General features: G+C 42.2%; 1 protein-coding gene across 4 annotated transcripts in view; it reads right to left on the bottom strand.

Annotated features, from left to right (window-relative positions):
• Window positions 1–20218, bottom strand: part of CHRNB3 (cholinergic receptor nicotinic beta 3 subunit) — a 72749-nt gene extending 52531 nt beyond the window's left edge. For 2 of the 4 annotated variants that reach the window (XM_056568843.1, XM_056568846.1), the window contains exons 1-2: window positions 18698–18719; window positions 18502–18629 (exon numbers count right to left, since the gene is read on the bottom strand). In XM_056568843.1, the coding sequence (XP_056424818.1) occupies window positions 18502–18629; window positions 18698–18717 (148 nt within the window). In that variant the 5' untranslated portion in view covers window positions 18718–18719. Of the gene's footprint in view, window positions 1–18501; window positions 18676–18697; window positions 18720–20103 lie in introns of those variants that run through there. The other 2 variants (XM_056568844.1, XM_056568845.1) reach the window with 2 other exon arrangements.
• Window positions 20219–20446: the final 228 nt, after the last annotated feature.

Here is a 20446-nt window from a genome sequence, read left to right as displayed (position 1 = left end):
TGTGGATGGAAATATTTTCTTACAAATGTTCCCACATAAATAATATTTTTTGGCTTGCGCCGTACATTTTATGGTAAAATGAGTGATGTCATTACAAAGTAAACTTGGTGATGCAAAAAACAAGCCCTCATATGGGTCTGTGGATGGAAATATAAAAGAGTTATGATTTTTAGAAGGTGAGGAGGAAAAAACGAAAATGCTAAATTAAAATTGGCCTGGTCCTTAAGTCCAAAATGGGCCTGGTCCTTAAGGGGTTAAGAGAAAATGTCAGGCCATGAGGGGACAAAATATGAATTATTTTTGCTATCTGGAGTACCCCTTTAAGGCTCAAATGTACTGTGTCGTTAAGAGGTTAAATAATTTTAGGTGATTTTTTATTTTCTAATTCTGCATTTTACTATCTGTATTTAAAAGAAATCCTGATATCTTGCATTTTTCATTTTAACTATTAAGCCTACAACTAAGTTGATACCTCCTGTTCTGTACATATAACTTTCTAACAGTGTCCTTCTTATCATCACAGACAGGAATCCAATGAAAGGTGACACTAGTTCCCAGCTTAGCCTCCCCTTCTCTGTTGAATGACCTCTGCAAAGATCACAGAACATGCCTAGAAACATTTCCTATTCATATAAATTGGACAGCTGCAGCCTATTGATACCTACATCCATGGGGTTTGCTAAAAGGCATATCACTAAACTAAACTGCGGACTTGTGTACTTTAGGTACTTTTATGAGTATGTTGGCAGGAAACATGTTTGTTATCTAAGAGAAAGCTAAAAACTGTTTATGATCAGAAACTATGGAATTCTTTAGAGAGTTCCTGTCACCAAATAAAACTTTTAATATAGTGTTCCTTGTGTAATTAGCAGACACTTTCCCATTAACTTGCTTTTAAAACTATCAATGTTAAAAATATAAAAAATATGTTAAAAAAGTTATATAAAAAACAGCCACAATTAATACAGTGAGTTTGGTCTCCTCCTGGCCTGGCAGGAGTCCAAACTCAGGAACTCCTTCTCTGCACTGAGCTTGATTGACAGCTGTACAGAAAGTAAAAGCTCCACAGATTCTCACAGAAAGATGCACAGACTGAAAGCTGCAGGAGAGCCTCACTGATAGCAACACAGATTGAAACATGCACAGAGCCTGAGGTGTTCTATTTATCACAGCACTGCAACCATGTGAGGGTGGAATTGGTCCCCCATCAGGCTTCAGTGATGTCATGCCTGCTGGGAAACGCCCACTTTTTCCTGCTGGGAAATCGCAGAAGAAAGGTAAGATACACAGCTTTTTAAAGCTCTGAAATTATGAAGGGCTAGAGGGGTGTTAGGAGTAGTTGGGGAACATAGTCTGAGTTAGTTTAGAACAGTTTATTTTGGTGACAGGTACTTTTTCAGGTAAATCTCCATCCATTTGTAGCAATGCCATCTCCACAACCTTGGATCCTTTATACATAGAATACAGGCTGTCATAATGCTTATTTGTATTCTGCTCATTGTATCTGCTGTATATTTGAGTTTTCTGTCACTGATCTTTTTTTCTCTTTTTTTTCTTTTCTTTTCTTTTTTTTTCTTAACTGATCTTCTCTATTACACGGATTGCTGCTGCTTGTAAAAATGTGATTTGATGGATGATATCTATTAGGAAAATGCCCATAATTCAATTTCTACCTATATGTTTTTAGTGGCTTTAAAATTAGATGTAATACGATGGCTCATGTCCTACCAATAATGTTCGATTTCAAATGCTATACATGAAACAGAATTTGAGTGCTTAAAGGGGTACTCCATTTTTTTAACCCCTTAAGAACTCAGCATTTTTCAGTTTTTGCATTTTCGTTTATTTTCCTCCTTACCTTTTAAAAATCATAACCCTTTAAATTTTCCACCTAAAAACGATATTATGGCTTATTTTTTGCACCACCAATTCTACTTTGCAGTGACATTAGTCATTTTACCCAAAAATCCACACCGAAACGGAAAAAAAAAATCATTGTGCGACAAAATTGAAGAAAAAATGCCATTTTGTAAATTATGGGGGTTTCCATTTCTACGCAGTGCAGTTTTCGGTAAATATGACACCTTATCATTATTCTGTAGGCCCATACGGTTAAAATGATACCCTTCTTATATAGGTTTGATTTTGTATTACTTCTGGAAAAAATCATAACTACATGCAGGAAAATTTATACGTTTAAAAATGTCATCTTCTGACCCCTATAACTTTATTTTTCCATGTACAGGACGGTATGAGGGCTCTTTTTTTGCGCCGTAATCGAAGTTTTTATTGGTATCATTTTTGTTTTGATCAGACTTTTTTATGGCTTTTAATTCATATTTTAATGGTATAAAAAGTTACAAAAAATACACTATTTTGGACTCTGGAATATATATTTCACCGCGGCGGTCCCGAACAGCCCCACTGAGCTGCCGGGATTCTTTCAGTCTCACTTAACCCCTTAAGGACCTAGGGCGTATGGATACGCCCTGGCTTTCTGGTACTTAAGGACCCAGGACATATCCATATGCCCGTGGGAATTTCGTTCCCCGCCGCGCGGGGACTGGACCGGGGTGACTGCTGATATCTATCAGCAGGCACCCCGCGCAAATGCCCAGGGGGGTCATCAGACCCCCCCCCATGTCGGCGATCAGCGCAAATCACAAGTGAATTCAAACTTGCGATTTGCCTATTCCAGGTCATACGGGTATATAGTGACCCGGTGACCCGGAATATAAAGGGGATCGCGGTTGTCTAGGACACCTACCATCCCCCTGAAGGGATAGGAGTGAGGTGGCTGGGGTGCCACCCCTCCTATCCCTGCTATTGGTGGTCTAGACGCGACCACCAATAGCAGATCGGGGGCGGGGGGGGCCTTGTTACTTTCGTTTTCCCCGGCCTGCCCACCCACAATAGGCGGGGCAGGATGGGGAAACCGGCGGGGACCGAACGCCGAAGATCACTTACCCGTCCGGAGGCTGCGGGCGACGGTGATCGGCGGGCGACGATAATCGGCTCCCTGGATCCTACGGAAGCCGGTAAGTTAATCTGGAGGGCTACAGTCTGAGGCCACTATAAAGTGGTCTCTACACTGTAGCCCTTCAGATGTTGCAAAACTACAACTCCCAGCATGCCCAGACAGCTGTTTGGGCATTCTGGAATATGTAGTTTTGCAACAGCTGGAGAGCTACAGTTTGAGACCACTATACAATGGTCTCTAAACGATATCCCTCCAGATCTTGCAAAATGACAACTCCTAGCATGCCCACATAGCTGAGCATGCTGGGATTTGTAGTTTTGCAACATCTGGAGGTTCACAGTTTGTAGATCACTGTGCACTGGTCTAGAAACTGTAGCCCTCCAGATGCTGCAAAACTGCAAATCCCAGCATGCCCAGACAGCAAACAGCTGTCTCGGCAAGCTGGGAAGTGGAGTTGCGTACCTCCAGCTGTTCCATAACTACATCTCCCAGCATGCCCTTCGGTGATCAGTACATGCTGGGAGTTGTAGTTTTGCAACAGCTGGAGGCAAATACTGAGTTAGGTAACAGAACCTAACTGAAGGTTTTCCAACCAGTGTGCCTCCAGCTGTTGCAAAAGTACAACTCCCAGCATGCACGGTCTGTCAGTGCATGCTGGGAGTTGTAGTTTTGAAACAGCTGGAGGTTTGCCCCCCTGCATTCACACAGGCAGGTTTACAGTAAATTTCCTGCTTCAAGTTTGGGCTGCAGGAAATTTTTTGCCACAGCGCAAACTCCTAGCGGGAAACTCACCGTAACACGACAGTGCGAATGTACCCTAAAAACACTACACTAACACAAAATAAAGGGTAAAACACAACATATACACCCCCTTACACTGTCCCTCCAATAAAAATTTAAAACGGAGCCATATATATAGAAATAGACATAGACTAGGAATTGCACTTAAAAAGTTCTTTATCTCCAAATTTATCCATGTACAAAACAGTAGAGAGATATACAGAACATAATCACCCGGTGCTCCAAAACGGAGCCTCCAGCTGTTGCAAAACTACTCCCAGCATTTCTGGACAGCCACTGACTGTCCAGGCATGCTGGGAATTTAGCAACAGCTGGAGGCACCCTGTTTTGCAATCACTGGCGTAGAATACCCCTATGTCCACCCCTATGCAATCCCTAATTTAGTCCTCAAATGCGCATGGTGCTCTCTCACTTCGGAGCGCTGTCGTATTTCAAGGAAACAGTTTAGTGCCACATATGGGGTATTCCCGTACTTGGGAGAAATTGCACTACAAATTTTGGGGGCTTTTTCTCCTTTTACCCCTTATGCAAAGGAAAAGTTGGGGGCTACACCAGCCTGTTAGTGTAAAAAAATAAAACATTTTGCACTAACATGCTGGTGTTGCCCCATACTTTTATTTTCACAAGCAGTAAAAGGAAAAAAAGACCCCCAAAATTTGTCACGCAATTTAGGGCCACATATGGGGTATTTCCGTACTCTGGAGCAATTGCGTTACAAATTTTGGGGGTCTTTCTCCTTTTACCCCTTATGAAAAGGAAAAGTTGGGGTCTACATCAGCCGGTTAGTGTAAAAAAAACATTTTTTTTACACTAATGTGGTGTTGCCCCATACTTTTTATTTTCACAAGAGGTAAAAAGAAAAAAAGACCGCCAAAATTTGTAACGCAAATTTCTCCTGAGTACGGAAATACCCCATATGTGGGCGAAAAATGCTCTGCGGGCGCACAACAAGGCTCAGGAGTGAGAGCGCACTATGTACATTTGAGGCCTAAATTGGTGATTTGCCCAGGGGTGGCTGATTTTACAGCGGTTCTGACATAAACGCAAAAAAATAAATACCCACTGTGACGATCCGTCTTGGGGAATAGCTCTGGGATCGTCCTGGGCCACGCCACAGGATGCGTTTCTTCTCAATAAATCAGCAAACAAACGTTTATAATGCAAATCTGGCACCTTGCCAGTTTTATTAGACAGGTTGCCGGTAAAGAAATAAACAAAACGCAGGAACAAAACAAAATCCTAGACCGTCTGGTCACTGACTAAACAGATCAGCTTGTCCTGACTAACAACCGCTGAGCTTCCCTCAGCCAGTTAAACATATGTCCCCTGCAACCTTCTACTCACAATTCATGTCACTCTCTTTGAGCCACTCATAGCTTGGGCTGTGTACTCCTTAGCAGGCTCTGTCTCTCCCCTACAGCCCACATGCTGTCTCCTAGGAAGAGCCCACATTAGACTGAGTCTCCATCTCATATACACTTCCCTTCCCTCCTGCCTCATTACTTAAGAAGCAGGTGAGAGCTTCTGCAGGGTGAGCCAAGGAAATACACCCTTTCCTTGCCACACTGCCACACCACATGTGACCCCATTTTGGAAACTACACCCCTCATGGAACATGACAAGGGGTATAGTGAGCCTTAACACCCCACAGGTGTTTGACAAATTTTCATTAAAGTTGGATGGGAAAGTGAAAAAAAAATTTTTTTTTCACTAAAATGCTGGTGTTACCCTAAATTTTTCATTTTCACAAGGGAAAATAGGAAAAAATCCCCCCAAAATTTGTAACCCCATTTCTTCTGAGTAAGAACATACCCCATATGTGGATGTAAAGTGCTCTGCTGGCGCACTACAATGCTCAGAACAGAAGGAGCTCCATTGGGAAAATTTGTCCGGAATTGAAGGCCACATGTGTTCACAAAGCCCCCATAGTGCCAGAACAATGGACCCCCCCACATGTGACCCCATTTTGGAAACTACACTCCTTACGTAATGTGATAAAGGGGAAAAGTGAGCATTTATGCCCCACAGGTATCTGACAGATATTTGGAACAGTGGTCCGTGAAAATGAAAAATTTAATTTTTCATTTCCATAGCCCACTGTTCCAAAGATCTGTCAAATGCCAGTGGGGTGTAAATACTCACTGCACCCCTTATTAAATTCTGTGAGGGGTGTAGTTTCCAAAATGGGGTCACATATGGGGGGGTCCACTGTTCTGGCACCACGGGGGGCTTTGTAAATGCACATGGCCCCTGACTACCATTACAAACAAATTCTCTATCCAAAAGCTCAATGGCGCTCCTCCTCTTCTGAGCATTGTAGTTCGCCAGCAGAGCACTTGACGTCCACACATGGGGTATTTCCATACTCAGAAGAAATGGGGTTACAAATTTTTGGGGTCATTTTCTCCTATTACACCTTGTAAAAATGATAAATTTAGGGAAAAAACTGCACTTAAGTGAAATTTTTTTTTCCATTTACACATTCGATTTTTTTTAACAAAAAGTTGTCAAACATCTGTGGGGTGTTAAGGCTAACTGGACCACTTGTTACATGCCTTGAGGGGTGTAGTTTCCAAAATGGAATGCCATGTGGGGTTTTCTGCTGTTCTGGCACCATAGGGGCTTTCTAAATGTGACATGCCCCCCAAAAACCATTTCAGCAAAATTCACTCTCCAAAATCCCATTGTCGCTCCTTCCTTTCTGAGCCCTCTACTTAGCCCGCCGTACACTTGACATACACATATGAGGTATTTCCTTACTCGAGAGAAATTGGGTTACAAATTTTTCTCCTATAACCACTTGTAAAAATCCAAAAACTGGGTCTACAAGAACATGCAAGTGTAAAAAAATGAAGATTTTGAATTGTCTCCTTCACTTTGCTGCTATTCCTGTGAAACATCTAAAGGGTTAACACACTTACTGAATGTCATTTTGGATACTTTGAGGGGTGCCGTTTTTATAATTGGGTCATTTGTGGGGTATTTCTAATATGAAGGCCCTTCAAATTCACTTAAAAACTGAACTGGTCCCTAAAAAATTCCGATTTTGAAAATTTTGTGAAAAATTGGAAAATTGCTGCTGAACTTTGAAGCCCTCTGATGTCTTCCAAAAGTAAAAACATGTCAACTTTATGATGCAAACATAAAGTAGACATATTGTGTATGTGAACCAATGTATAATTTATTTGGAATATCCATTTTCCTTATAAGCAGAGAGCTTCAAAGTAAAAAAAAAAAGCAAAATTTTCAATTTTTCATAAAATTTTGGAATTTTTCACCAAGAAATGATCGCCAAGTATCAACAACATTTTACCACTAACATAAAGTAGAATTTGTCACAAAAAAAAATCTCGGAATCAGAATGAAAGGTAAAAGCATCCCAGAGTTATTAATGCTTGAAGTGACAGTGGTCAGATGTTCAAAAAATGGCCGGGTCCTTAAGGTATATTTGGGCTGGGTCCTTAAGGGGTTAAGATGCGGTGGTCAACTTTGATCACCGCCTCTGAAGGGTTAATACTGGGCATCACCGCGATCGGTGATGTCGGTATTAGCCACGGGTCCCGGCCGTTGATGGCCACCGGGGCCGATTCGATATGATGCGGGGACACCGCGTGACCCCACATTATATCGTGGGAGCCGACACAGGACGCAAATATATGTCCTGCGTCATTAAGTTAAATCAACTGGTGCAAGAAAGTTAAACAGTTTTGTAAATTACTTCCATTTAAAAAAATCTTAATCCTTCCAGTACTTATCAGCTGCTATATGCTACAAAGGAAGTTATTTTCTTTTTGAATTTCTTTTCTGTCTGACATCAGTGTTCTCTACTGACACCTCTGTCCATGTCAGGAACTGTTCAGAGCAGGAGAAAATCCTCATAGAAAACCTATCCTGCTCTGAACAGTTCCTGACATGGACAGAGGTGGCAGCAGAGAGCACTGTGGTCAGACAGAAAAGAAATTTAAAAAGAAAAGAACTTCCCTGGAGCATGCAGCAGCTGGTAAGTACTGGAAGGATTAAGATTTATATATATAAGTAATTTACAAATCTGTTTAACTTTCTAGCACCAGTTGATTTAAAAAACAATATATAGTTTTCCACCGGAGTACCCCTTTAAAGTTAAATTGTACATATATATATTTTTTTAACTTTTAACTTTAACCCCTTAAAGGGGTACTCCGGTGCTTACAGATCTTTTCCCCTATCCGAAGGATAGGGGATAAGATGCCTGATCGCGGGAGTCCCGCCGCTGGGGACCCCCGTGATCTTGCACGCGGCACCCCGTTTGTAATCAGTCCCCGGAGCGTGTTCGCTCTGGGTCTGATTACCTGCGACCACCGGGCCGGCGGCGTGTGACGTCACGCCTCCGCCTCCGTGTGATGTCACGCTCCGTCCCTCAATGCAAGCCTACGGGAGGGGGCGTGATAGCTGTCATGTCATGATGTCACACGGGGCGGAGGTGTGACATCACATGCCGCCGGCCCTGTAGTCGCCGGTAATCAGACCCGGAGCGAACACGCTCAGGGGACTGATTACAAACGGGGTGCCGCTTGCAAGATCACGGGGGTCCCCAGCGGCGGGACTCCCACGATCAGGCATCTTATCCTCTATCCTTTGGATAGGGGATAAGATGTGTAAGCACCGGAGAACCCCTTTGAGGACCAAGCCCACCATCACCTTAATGATCAGAGCATTTTTTGCACATCTGACCACTGTCACTTTAAGCATTAATAACTCTGGGATGCTTTTATTTATGAATTTGATTCTAAGATAGTTTTTTCGTGACATATTCTACTTTAACATAGTGATACATTTTCGTCGATACTTGCATAATTTTTGGGTGAAAAATTCTAAAATTTCATGAAAAATTTGAAAATTTTGCATTTTTTTTTAACTTTGAAACTTTCTGCTTGTAAGGAAAATAGACATACCAAATAAATTATATATTGGTTCACATATACAATATGTCTACTTTATGTCTGCATCATAAAGTTGACATGTTTTTACTTTTGGAAGACATCAGAGGGCTTCAAAGTTCAGCAGCAATTTTCCACAAAATTTTCTAAATCTGAATTTTTCACGGACCAGTTCAGTTTTGAAGTGGATTTGAAGGGCCTTCATATTAGAAATACCCCATAATTGACCCCTTTATAAAAACTGCACCCCTCAAAGTATTCAAAATAACATTCAGTGTCTTAACCCTTTTTGTGTTTCACAGGAATAGCAGCAAAGTGAAGAAGAAAATTCTAAATCTGCATTTTTTACACTCGCATGTTCTTGTGGACCCAGTTTTTGAATTTTTACAAGGGGGTAAAAGGAAAAGCCTCATATGTGGATGTGAAGTGTTCGGCGGGCGCAGTAGAGGACTCAGAAGGGAAGGAGTGACAATGGGATTTTGGAGAGTGAGTTTTTCTGAAATGGTTTTTGGGGGGCATGTCACATTTAGGAAGCCCCTATGGTGCCAGAACAGCAAAAAAACAAAAACACGTGGCATACTATTTTGGAAACTACCCCCTCAAGGAACGTAACAAGGGGTACAGTGAACCTTCACACCCCACAGGTTTTGGACAACTTTTCGTTAAATTTGGATGTGTACATACATTTTTTTTTCACTAAAATGCTGTTTTCCCCAAAAAATTTTACATTTTTACAAGGGGTAATAGGAGAAAATGCCCCCCAAAATTTGTAACTCCATCTCTTCTGAGTATGGAAATACCCCATGTGTGGACGTCAAATGCACTGCTGGCACACTACAATGCTCAGAAGAGAAGGAGTCACATTTAGCTTTTGGGAAGCAAATTTTGCTGAAATAGTTTTTGGGGGGCCTGTTGCGTTTTGGAAGCCCTTATGGTGCCAGGACAGCAAAAAAAAAAAAAAAAAAAAAAGCACATGACATACTATTTTGGAAACTACTCCCTTCAAGGAACGTAACAAGGGGTACAGTGAGCCTTAACACCCCACAGGTGTTTGACGACTTTTCATTAAATTCGGATGTGAAATGCAGTATTTCCCACCCAAAACTTACCATTTTTACAAGAGGTAATAGGAATAAATGCCCCCCAAAATGTGTAACCAAAATTTGTAACCCCATATGGATGTAAAGTGCTCTGCGGGCAAACTATAATGCTCAAAAGAGAAGGAGCGCCATTGGGATTTTGGAGAGAGAATTTGTTTGGAACGGAGGTTGGGCGTCATGTGCGTTTACAAAGCCCCCGTGCTACCAGAACAATGGACCCCCCCACATGTGACCCTATTTCGGAAACTACACCCCTCACGGAATGTAATAAGGGGTGCAGTGAGCATTTACAGCCCACTGGCCTTTAATAGATCTTTGGAACAGTGGGCTGTGCAAATGAAAAATTAAATTTTTCATTTTTACGGACGACTGTTCAAAAAAATCTGTCAGACACCTGTGGGGTGTAAATGCTCACTGCACCCCTTATTACAATCCGTGAGGGGTGTAGTTTCCAAAATGGGGTCACATGTGGGGCGGTCCACTGTTCTGGCACCACGGGGGGCTTTGTAAACACACATGGCCTTCAATTCCAGACACATTCTCTCTCCAAAAGCTCAATGGTGCTCCTTCTCTTCTGAGCCCTGTAGTTAGCACGCAGAGCACTTTACATCCACATATGGGGTATTTATATACTCAGAAGAAATGGGGTTACAAATTTTGGGGGTCTTTTTTCCTATTACCCCTTGTGAAAATGAAAAATTTGTGACACCAGCATTTTTGTGAAAAAATAAAAAAAATTCACGTCCAACTTTAACAAAAGTTTGTCAAACACCAATGGGGTGTTAAGACTCACTATACCCCTTGTTAAGTTCCGTGAGGGGTGCAGTTTGCAAAATGGGGTCACCTGTGGGTGTTTTTTATTTTGTGTTTATGTCAGAACCGCTGTAACGATCAGCCACCTCTGTTCAAATCACCTCAACTGTACATGGTGCGCTCTCATTCCTGAGCCTTGTTGTGCGCCTGCAGAGCATTTTACGTCCACATATGGGGTATTTCCGTACCGTAAATTGTGTACAAATTTTGGGGGTCATTTTTTTCCTTTTACCTCTTGTGAAAATGAAAAGTATGGAACAACACCAGCATGTTAGTGTAAAAAATGTAATTTTTTTTTACAATAACATGGTGGAGTTGACTCCAATTTCACCTTTTCATAAGGGGTAAAAGGAGAAAAAGCCCCGCCAAATTTGTTAAGCAATTTCTCCTGAGTACGGAAATACCCCACATGTGGCCCTAAACTGTTGCCTTGAAATACGACAGGGCTCCGAAGTGTTGCAAAACTACCACTACCAGTATGCCCTTTGGCTGTCCGTGCATGCTGGGGGTTGAAGTTATGCAACAGCTGGAGGCACACTGGTTGCAAAACACAGAGTTTGTTACTTAACTCAGTGATTCGCAACCAGTGTGCCTCCAGCTGTTGCCAAACTACAACTCCCAGCATGTACGGTCTTTCAGTGCATGCTGGGAGTTGTAGTTTGCCACAGCTGAAGGCACAGTGGTTGCGAAACACTGAGTTAGGTAACAAACTTTGCAAGCCGAAAGACATGTTGTGAGTTGTAGTTTTGCAACATCTGGAGGGCCACAGTTTGGAGGCCACTGTGCAGTGGTGTCCAAACTGTAGCCCCCCAGATGTTGCAAAACTTCAACTCCAAGCATGCCCAGACTGTCCCGGCATGCTGGGAATTGTTGTTCTGCAACATCTGAGGCCAGATGTTACAGAACTACAACTCCCAGCATGCCTGGACTGTCTAGGCATGCTGGGAGTTGTAGTTTTGCAACATCTGGAAGGTCTACAGTTTGGACACCACTGCCTGTCCCGATCCCGCTGCCGGTTCCACCACGATCGCCGCTCCCGCCGCGATCTTTGGTCCCGGCACCCTCCGCCATCTTCCCCTGGCTCTTCCCCGACATCCGGGGGCAGGCAGAGCGGGGATTTCCACTTTGACCTCCCCCTCCTGCCATTGGTCAGTTTGTCCTAACGACCAATGGCAGGAGATAGGAGTGAGGTGGCAGCTGCCACCTCGCTCCTATCCCTCAAGATGGTCGGAGCTGTCTCTGACAGCTCCGATCATCCCTATTTTCCGGGCTATCGGGCCACCAGAGACCCGATCAAACCGGAACCCCGCAAGTCCTTGTCATTAGTCAGTCACTAACTGACTGACTAATGACAATGATCAGCAGCAGGGGACCATTCTGATTGGTCCCCAGCTGCATAGTGTCATCGGTCAGCTGTTCAGAACAGCTGCGATGACGTTTCTTTTCATCATGCCAACGGACATGGTGATAGAAAATGTATTGGACGTTTATGAACGTCCATTTGCGTTAAGTCACAGGAAAAATGGACGTTCATAAACATCCATTTGCGGGAAGGGGTTAATGATTTTTTTTTCATTATTTTACACATTGTGTCCGCTCCAAGGTCATAGAAGACCCTGCAGCACCTCACACCTGGTAATTTCATGATGGCCAGAACAGAAGCATTATGGCTGCCTGCTGAACTGTGTACAGTTCTCTAGGGCCCTGTTTATACAGCGACTAGAAAGGTTCCATTCATACAACATTTCTGCCCTCTCTCTGTAGAATCAGACTGCAGCTTCACAATTTTTGTGCAAGAATGTTGCAGAGGCATATACTATACTATATATGAAATGTAAGTGTCTAAATATCTACACATTTGGGAAGATTTATCACAACCCGTGCAGAGGGAAAAGTCAACCAGTTGTCCATAGCAACCAATCAGATTATTATTTTTATAAATCCTTTAACGCACCAGGACGTACATTTACGTCCTGTACATGAATGCCAGCATCGGACTGCTATCAGCAGCCATGGACCCACTGGTAATGGCGCACATCAGCGATTGTGCTGATGTGTGCCATTAACTCCTCAGATGCTGTGATCAATATAGGTCACAGCATCTGTGGCAGTGAGGTCACTAAAATGGATGATCGGATTGCACGCAGCGCTGCCACGGGGATCTGATCATCCATAATGCTGGATGGAAGTTCCCTCATCTGCCTCCGTCCGTCTCCAGCAGTCTTCTGCTCTGGTCTGAGAGAGCAGACCAGAACAGAAGATGACCGATAAAACTGATCAGTGCTATTCCCTATGCATAGCACTGAACAGTATTAGCAATCAAGTGATTGCTATAAATAGACCCCTATCGGGACTATTAAAGTATAAAAATAAAAGTTAAAAAAAGTATCAAAAAAAGGTTAAAAAAAACTTGAAAAATCCCCTCCCCCAATAAAAATGTAAATTGTCCCTTTTTCCAATTTTATAATTAAAGGGGTACTCCGGTACTTAGACATCTTATCCCCTATCCAAAGGATAGGGGACAAGATGCCTGATCGCCGGAGTCCCGCCGCTGGGGACCCCCGTGATCTTGCACGTGACACCCCGTTTGTAATCAGTCCCCGGAGCATGTGTGATGTCACGCCTCCGCCCCCGTGTGATGTCACGCTCTGCCCCTCAATGCAAGTCTATGGGAGGGGGCGTGACAGCTATCACGCCCCCTCCCATAGGCTTGCATTGAGGGGCGGAGCGTGATGTCACACGGGGGCGGAGGATAGGTTATAAGATGTCTGATCGTTGGGGGGGCCGCTGCTGGGACCCTCCGTGATCTCCCTGCAGCACCTGCATTCTATGCGGTGCTGCGTCTCCAGGCTCGGAAACCTCTGGGTTTCCGGGACTGGAAACGTGATGTAACGCCACGCCTCCTCGTGATGTCACACCACGCCCCCTTCATTCATGTTTATGGGAGGGTGCGTCGCGGCCTTTGGATAGGGGATAAGATGTTTTTGCCAGAAATACCCCTTTAAGGACAAATGGATCAAACTAAAACATTCGGTGAGATATATCAAAACCTGTGTAGAGGAAGAGTGGTGCAGTTGCCCATAGCAACCAGATTGCTGCTTTCTTTTATAAAAGAGGCATGTGAAAAATGTAAGCAGAGATCTGATTGGTTGCTATAGGCAACTGCACCACTCTTCCTCTACACAGGATTTGATCTATCTCACCCAATGTTTTTGTTTGTGTCTTTTTTTTTACCAAAAAGTGCAATTAAAAACTAAAGTAAAAAAAAAATGAAAAATCCATTTGTCCTTACAGGCATTATAGGCAACTGCACCACTCTTCCTCTACACAGGATTTGATAAATCTCCCCATTATCTTTATTATGTAGGTCCCAACAATTAAAATGATACCGAATTTATAAAAGTTTTGTTTTGTTTTACTACTTTGGAAAAATTTTAGCTTTTTGTACTAAATTTGTAAGAGTAAATTTGACCCCTATAACTTTGATTTTACTATATACCAGGCTGCATGATGGCAAATTTTTTGTTATATTTTAAAAGGGTACTCCCGTGGGAAACTTTTTTTTTTTTAAATCAACTGGTGCCAGAAAGTTAAACAGATTTGTAAATTACTTCTATTAAAAAAATCTTAATCCTTCCAGTATTTATTAGCTGCTGAATACTACAGAAATTATTTTCTTTTTAGAACACAGAGCTCTCTGCTGAATCAGGAGCACAGTGCTCTCTGCTGACTTCTCTGTCCATTTTAAGAACTGTCCAGAGTAGGAGAAAATCCCCATAGCAAACATATGCTGCTCTGCACAGTTCTTAAAATGGACAGAGATATCAGCAGAGAGCACTGTGCTCGTGATGTCAGCAGAGAGCACTGTGTTCCAAAAAGAAAAGAATTTCCCCTGTAGTATTCAGCAGCTAATAAGTACTGCCCTCCTCTCCTGGGGTTAGAGGAGGACCTAAACCAGTTCTAGTTAGCCAAGGCTTGGCTTTTGCCAATGGCCCCAGACCTGCTATTCCTGAGGAAACCAAAGTCTAGTGAACATAGGTAATGCAAAAGTTAGGCATTCCTCATACATAGGCTAAATGTCACCAGTCTAGTTTGCTACCAAGTTGTTCCTGAGTCTAGTTCCAGTCTCACTGCTAGCATACAGTCTACATTTCAGCCCCAAGAGGAATTTATTTCAGGAAAGGATAGAGCTGAAAAATGATAGAGCTGAACTTTTAGACAAGGAACTCTGGTATAGCTCGTCGAGCACTCACAGGGTAAATATCAGAATTGCTGCAGACAGTGAGTGTACTCTCCCTCCCTATATAGTTGACTTGTGGTGGTTTTACATTCAGAAGCAGATAAACCATATGTACCTTGAAACAAAGAAAGATCACGGAGCACGCACCCTAACCATACATTTATACTAAGGCTACACATCCGTGATACCTGTCCAGGTTTTTCCAGCAATTTGGACTGGGTGACCCAGTACAGGATATTGTCCTGTCAGGTAAACATTGCCTCAGGCACTTCCAGTATCACTATTCTGGGCCCACTACTCAAGGGTATATGGTATTTTGTTATCTTGTGATTTTGTGTATGTGTGGTGTCCCAGTGCCAAAGGCTGTCCTGTGGGCTGCGGATCTCCTCAGGGCAGACCTGCAACACAGGTGTTGGGCCCACTCAGTGACTGTCTGTTGTATTTCTGTTGTTCTAGCCCTTTATCATATATTGTATTATGTTTCTAATATGCACTGTAAAATATGTTATTTATGTAAGAGCAGAGGAGCAGTGTAATCCATGTGACCCTGCCTGCCCAATGGGAACCTCTAAATTGTGACCTATATAGTGTAGTGGGGGAGGAGTTACCCCAGTCTAAGCTGAGCTCAAGTGTGGTAAAGAAGTGAAGTGGTGTGTGGAGAAGCTCTGAGGGAAGTTCAAGAACAAATCTCTTCTCAAATCCTATCCAGTCATTCTGCAAGTGATCCCACGTACAGTGGAAAGTCAAGCCCCGGGGGAGAAATCAATTGGACCTTGTCAGAACCATAGCTGGCCTGGAGAATCTTTAGTTTCATATCAAGTCATTATTAATCAAGCGGGTGAAAAGCACCATAAGTCCCAGCGAGGCAACAGGGCTCCCAAATGGCATCCTCTACACTCTGCACCATACTGTTGGCGTGTAATAACATTTGCATCCTGCTCAGTAAAAGGCAGTTATCCGTAACCTGTCAGTGTGTTTCTTTTTTCCCCATGTCTGGCCCAAGAGAAGCTGTCTCTACCTCAGACCGTGCATAGACTAATGGAGCCCCAATGTCACAAAGTGATCAGGTATTCCTTGCACCCCATGTCACCACAGATGCACATGATTATCAGTGTTACTGTATCTTTAAGGGAAGTCATGCAGAGTAAAGCATGTAATCCTGATGCTCCAATGGGATTCTCCCTAGCCTAATCCTTATATAGTGTAAAGGGGGGTGAGCTAGTCAGTTAAGAGCTGAGGTACAATGGGGAGAGAAGTGGGAAGGAGTGCTGGGGTGATCCAGAGGAGGCCTAAAGAAAACTTTTCTGTGACAATGGCATTCTGAAGGTGTTCCTTGCACAGGAGGAGTTGGTAATTCCTAGCTGTTGGGAACAGGAGATGGTGAATTGACGGGCCACACAGTGCTAGTAAGGGGAAAACGTCAGTAGAAAGACTCTGGCAGCTGGAGTCCCAAGGTCTAATTCATACCCTGGTTGTGTAGCTTCAAATGTACATGTTGCAGAACCCTAGTTAGTTGTCTCCAGCTAAAAGTCTAAAGTCCAAAGTTTAAAGTCTTCAATACCGAGTCGGTTGAGTCAAGGGTAAGAAGTAAACCCACTACAAGTCCAAGCAAGTCAAAAGTCTTCCATGGGTTACTCTGCATCTCCCCTGCTCTGATCTGTACTGTAAGGGATATTACCATCATTCCTGTCTCAGTAAAAGATAGTTTTCCATAACCCTATGGTCATTATCCCCAGCACTTGGTTTAGGAGAACTATCTAAACCTTAGAGCATGGAGGTCAACACTACCCTGGCGTCACGAATTGTAAGTTGTTATTGACATACCATACACCACCATCACACACCATTGTAGCCAAGACGACTTTAAGATCAGCATACATCTGCATTAGACAAATTCACGAACTAGGTGCTAATGCACCTCAAGATTTCTTACATTTATCTAAGCTGCTACAAAAGCCTTATTTCAAGTGATGGTGACTAAATTCTTGTTATCCTGATTCGTAAGCTGTACTGTCAAAAGTAGCATTTTAAGAGATTGTGTATTTTCTGGAATTTTGAAAGGAGTTAAAGTTACATGTTGTTTACCATAACCTTGGCTTCAGAGGTCTCGTTCCTGGGCTTTGCATGCGTGAACAGCTTTCTTTGGAGAGAAAAAAAAGGTTGTGGTTCACAGAGGGAACAACTCAGTTACCAGACGTAAACATCAGGGACCACTATCCTCATCATAACCCACAACATCATTCCTAGTAGTCACTACAGTTGTAAACAGGTCACAACATCTTAAATAGCCTGTATACACTCCGGAGAACTACACTGATATGAAAATGAACCACAATAATACAGAAAAACCACATCTAGATAAGGTGCTGCTTTCAATGATACTTGTAAAATGCTCACTTAATGAAACATAATTTAAATCACACTTTTTTAGTTTTTTTTTTCCTGTGGTTTTTTGGTTCCTATACGCAAGTAAGGAAAGATGTATCACTCAAGGCCTGCGGGGAGGGGAGAAGCTGCGAGAGACCGCCCCATTGACACTGAGCCCCAATCGTGCTGCTCACATGCAGCTTCCTCTTCCTGTCCAAACTCTTCAGATCTTGTGTGTAAAAGGGGCAGGCTTTAGTGACCTAATCTACTGATACAGTGACATCATTTTGACACAATTATAAACCGCTCAGGGGCTGGATTTGTTGCCACCATTCTACCCCCAACCCCAAATCCACAGTGATGGTAGGAGAACAACTCTCCTTACAGTATATTTTCCCTATATGATAAAAAAGAAAGACTGGTTATTCAGAGTTAATCCCATTATAACAGAAGAGCGTATTCAGTTTGACAAATTTACATATTATTCAGATATGCCAAGTTATGGATCACATAATGGTAGCATTGTTCTATCTGATCTGTCATTTGCACGGTAGCCCTAGCATTGCTTGTGTTATAATAGGACCAAGGACAGAATAGAAGTTGTGTTAGTCCAATAGCACAGCTGTTTGTGTGCCCTACAAAATATGATTGAGGCGTAGCCATCAGAAGTATTCATCTTATAGTTGTGATGAATGTGTCCTGTAGTCATCCTGCATATGGCCATCCTCCAGTATACACTATGTTCCGTAGTCTACTTTATACAGCGTGTAGACAATATAGAATGGAATGACATTTAATCACATCTTGGTATTTCAAGGGAATTTTTACATCAATATTTCAATTATCTTCTGACACATTATCTGAAATATTGATGTCTTGTATTCTCCAGATATTCTCACTGATCTGACTGTAATATCCCAGCATCAGTGATAAGCACTGTGCATGTTACTAAAATGATCGTTTTCTTGTTTAAAACGTTTTTGTGTGTATTTAAAGCAGAATATGTGGCTGCTATATACACAATGAGAAATAAAATATTTTTCCATAGGAAATATTATTGCTATCATTGACTGTATATTGTACATGACCGATGAGCACCCTGTATGTATATATATATATATATATATAAAAGCAGACTGGTCATGTCTACATAGCCCAGCTTTACACAGATAATGCGTATGTCATTTTATATGGACAGAATTAAAGTTTCAGCTGAACACCCATGGCTGCCTGGGTAGAGGGGTACACTACCAGAAACAAGTATAACAATTCCAGGTTACTCACCAGAGTTTAGAGAACACACCGTAATGAGCAGAAGAAGGCAATGAGCCCACAGGGTCATATTCGCCAAGAGTTCCAGTTTCAGTGATGTGCTGTCATAGAGCAGATTGATGTGACACCACAAATTAATCCTGGAAAAGACAGAGGAAGGATTTAATGCAGTTCCATCAGCCTGAGAAATCATCAGAGCATACTTTACCCTGCCTGCTTCTCCAGCATGGATCCTGTCCCCAGATCCTAAGCCCTGCCTCATTTAACCCTCTTAGTGCCTACCGTCTTCTGAGGTTCTCGAGAACCACAGCAAAAATATTCATTCAGGATGCTTCTATCTAAATCTGGGTCACCAGGTGCTATTGCTTATCCTATAGTAACCTGGACACTGATGGATTATACTATGTGGTTTATTACTATACATCGGATTCTTTTTATGTCTTTTCTATAGACTGTCATGACATACTAGGTGTTGTAGTTTGCAGATGCTGGAAAAGCACAAGTTGGAGGTTACTAGTCTATGGTAACCACTCATACCTCACTGGTGGGCAGTGACCTCATATGCTGTTTAGGTTGTACAAGATTAGAAAAACTTGCCCTCTTGTTTCCAAAACAGCGCCACACCTGTACGATGGTTGTGTGTGGTATTGCAGCTTAAATCCATTTATTGAAATGAAGCTGAGCAACAATACCAGACAATTCCCATATCAGGGTCAGATGGTAAGGTCATAATCCATCACAATCCCAAGTACCAGTTTCACGGAATACAAATTTGGCTCAAAAATTCTGAGATATGGGCATAGTATACTTCTACATACTGATGAATAGGCATGCAGGTAATATATTACATCCACCTGTTTTTCTTTCCATTAGTTAGTTCATACTATTCATCTCTGTACTCCCTCTCACACGAATCTCACATGAAACCAACAGATGGCACTATTTCTGGACTGAAAATAAATGTCTATGTAAATCAAATGTAGATTTGTAGGTATTTATCAAATGTCAGTAGTATCTTTTGAAGTGTCATATTATTGTCATATATATATATATATATATATATATATATATATATAGATAGATATATTATAACATTTAACTTTTATAACAATTCATATTGCTTTCAGCTCCTATATTATATACTGTAAAATCGAATCTTATATGAAGGGGTCCTAAAAGGTGCTGGATTATGAGTAACTCCGAATTATTGGAAGAACATTACAGGCAAAGGTGAACCCACCGGAGACTTTACTGGTTAAGCAGAGTGGTCTCATAATTGGTCGTGTCTGCTTATGTGTCCAGTCTTGGGAAATACTTTTACGGTTAATAGTACTACTAGAATTCCCAAACTACCTAATTAACAGGACTGAAATTATTTTTACTATTTCTAAATGGGCACGCCATTGAAACTATAGAGAGACATCCACAAATTCTGGGGTCAGTTTAGAGTGCAGCAGTGTGTAATATTTCCAGAAACAGAATTACCATGGCACTGGAAATGGGTTTGCACACTTTATCCAGCTTTGTCAGATGGGATATAAGATTATATACTTCATTAATATCATCCAGTCATATTTATCTAGGACAAAACTAAGTTTATGCTTTCAAACTTACCTTTAGCTCACCTTTGGCAGTGATTCTGCACATTAACAAGTAATAACTTTAGGGGAGATTTATCAAAACCTGTGCTGAGGAAAACTTGCCCAGTTGCCCATAGCAACCAATCAGCTCGCTGCTTTCATTTTTATGAAAGCCTGTGAAAAATGAAAGAAGCGATCTGATTGGTTGCTATGGGCAACTGGGCAAGTTTTCCTCTGCACAGGTTTTGATAAATCTCCCCCAATTTGTGCTTTACTTTTCTCTTTAAAGCTCCAGATATAATTTGCTGCCAGTTCTTGGAATAGTTAATAACAATCTAAGACTATGGCCCAGATTTATCAAAGAATGCCTACGGTAG

Source organism: Hyla sarda, chromosome 1 (genome assembly GCF_029499605.1).
Source record: "Hyla sarda isolate aHylSar1 chromosome 1, aHylSar1.hap1, whole genome shotgun sequence".
NCBI classification, from domain to species: domain Eukaryota; kingdom Metazoa; phylum Chordata; class Amphibia; order Anura; family Hylidae; genus Hyla; species Hyla sarda.
Note: the sequence above shows the minus strand (reverse complement) of the source record. Positions and strands in the feature narration are given on the sequence as shown.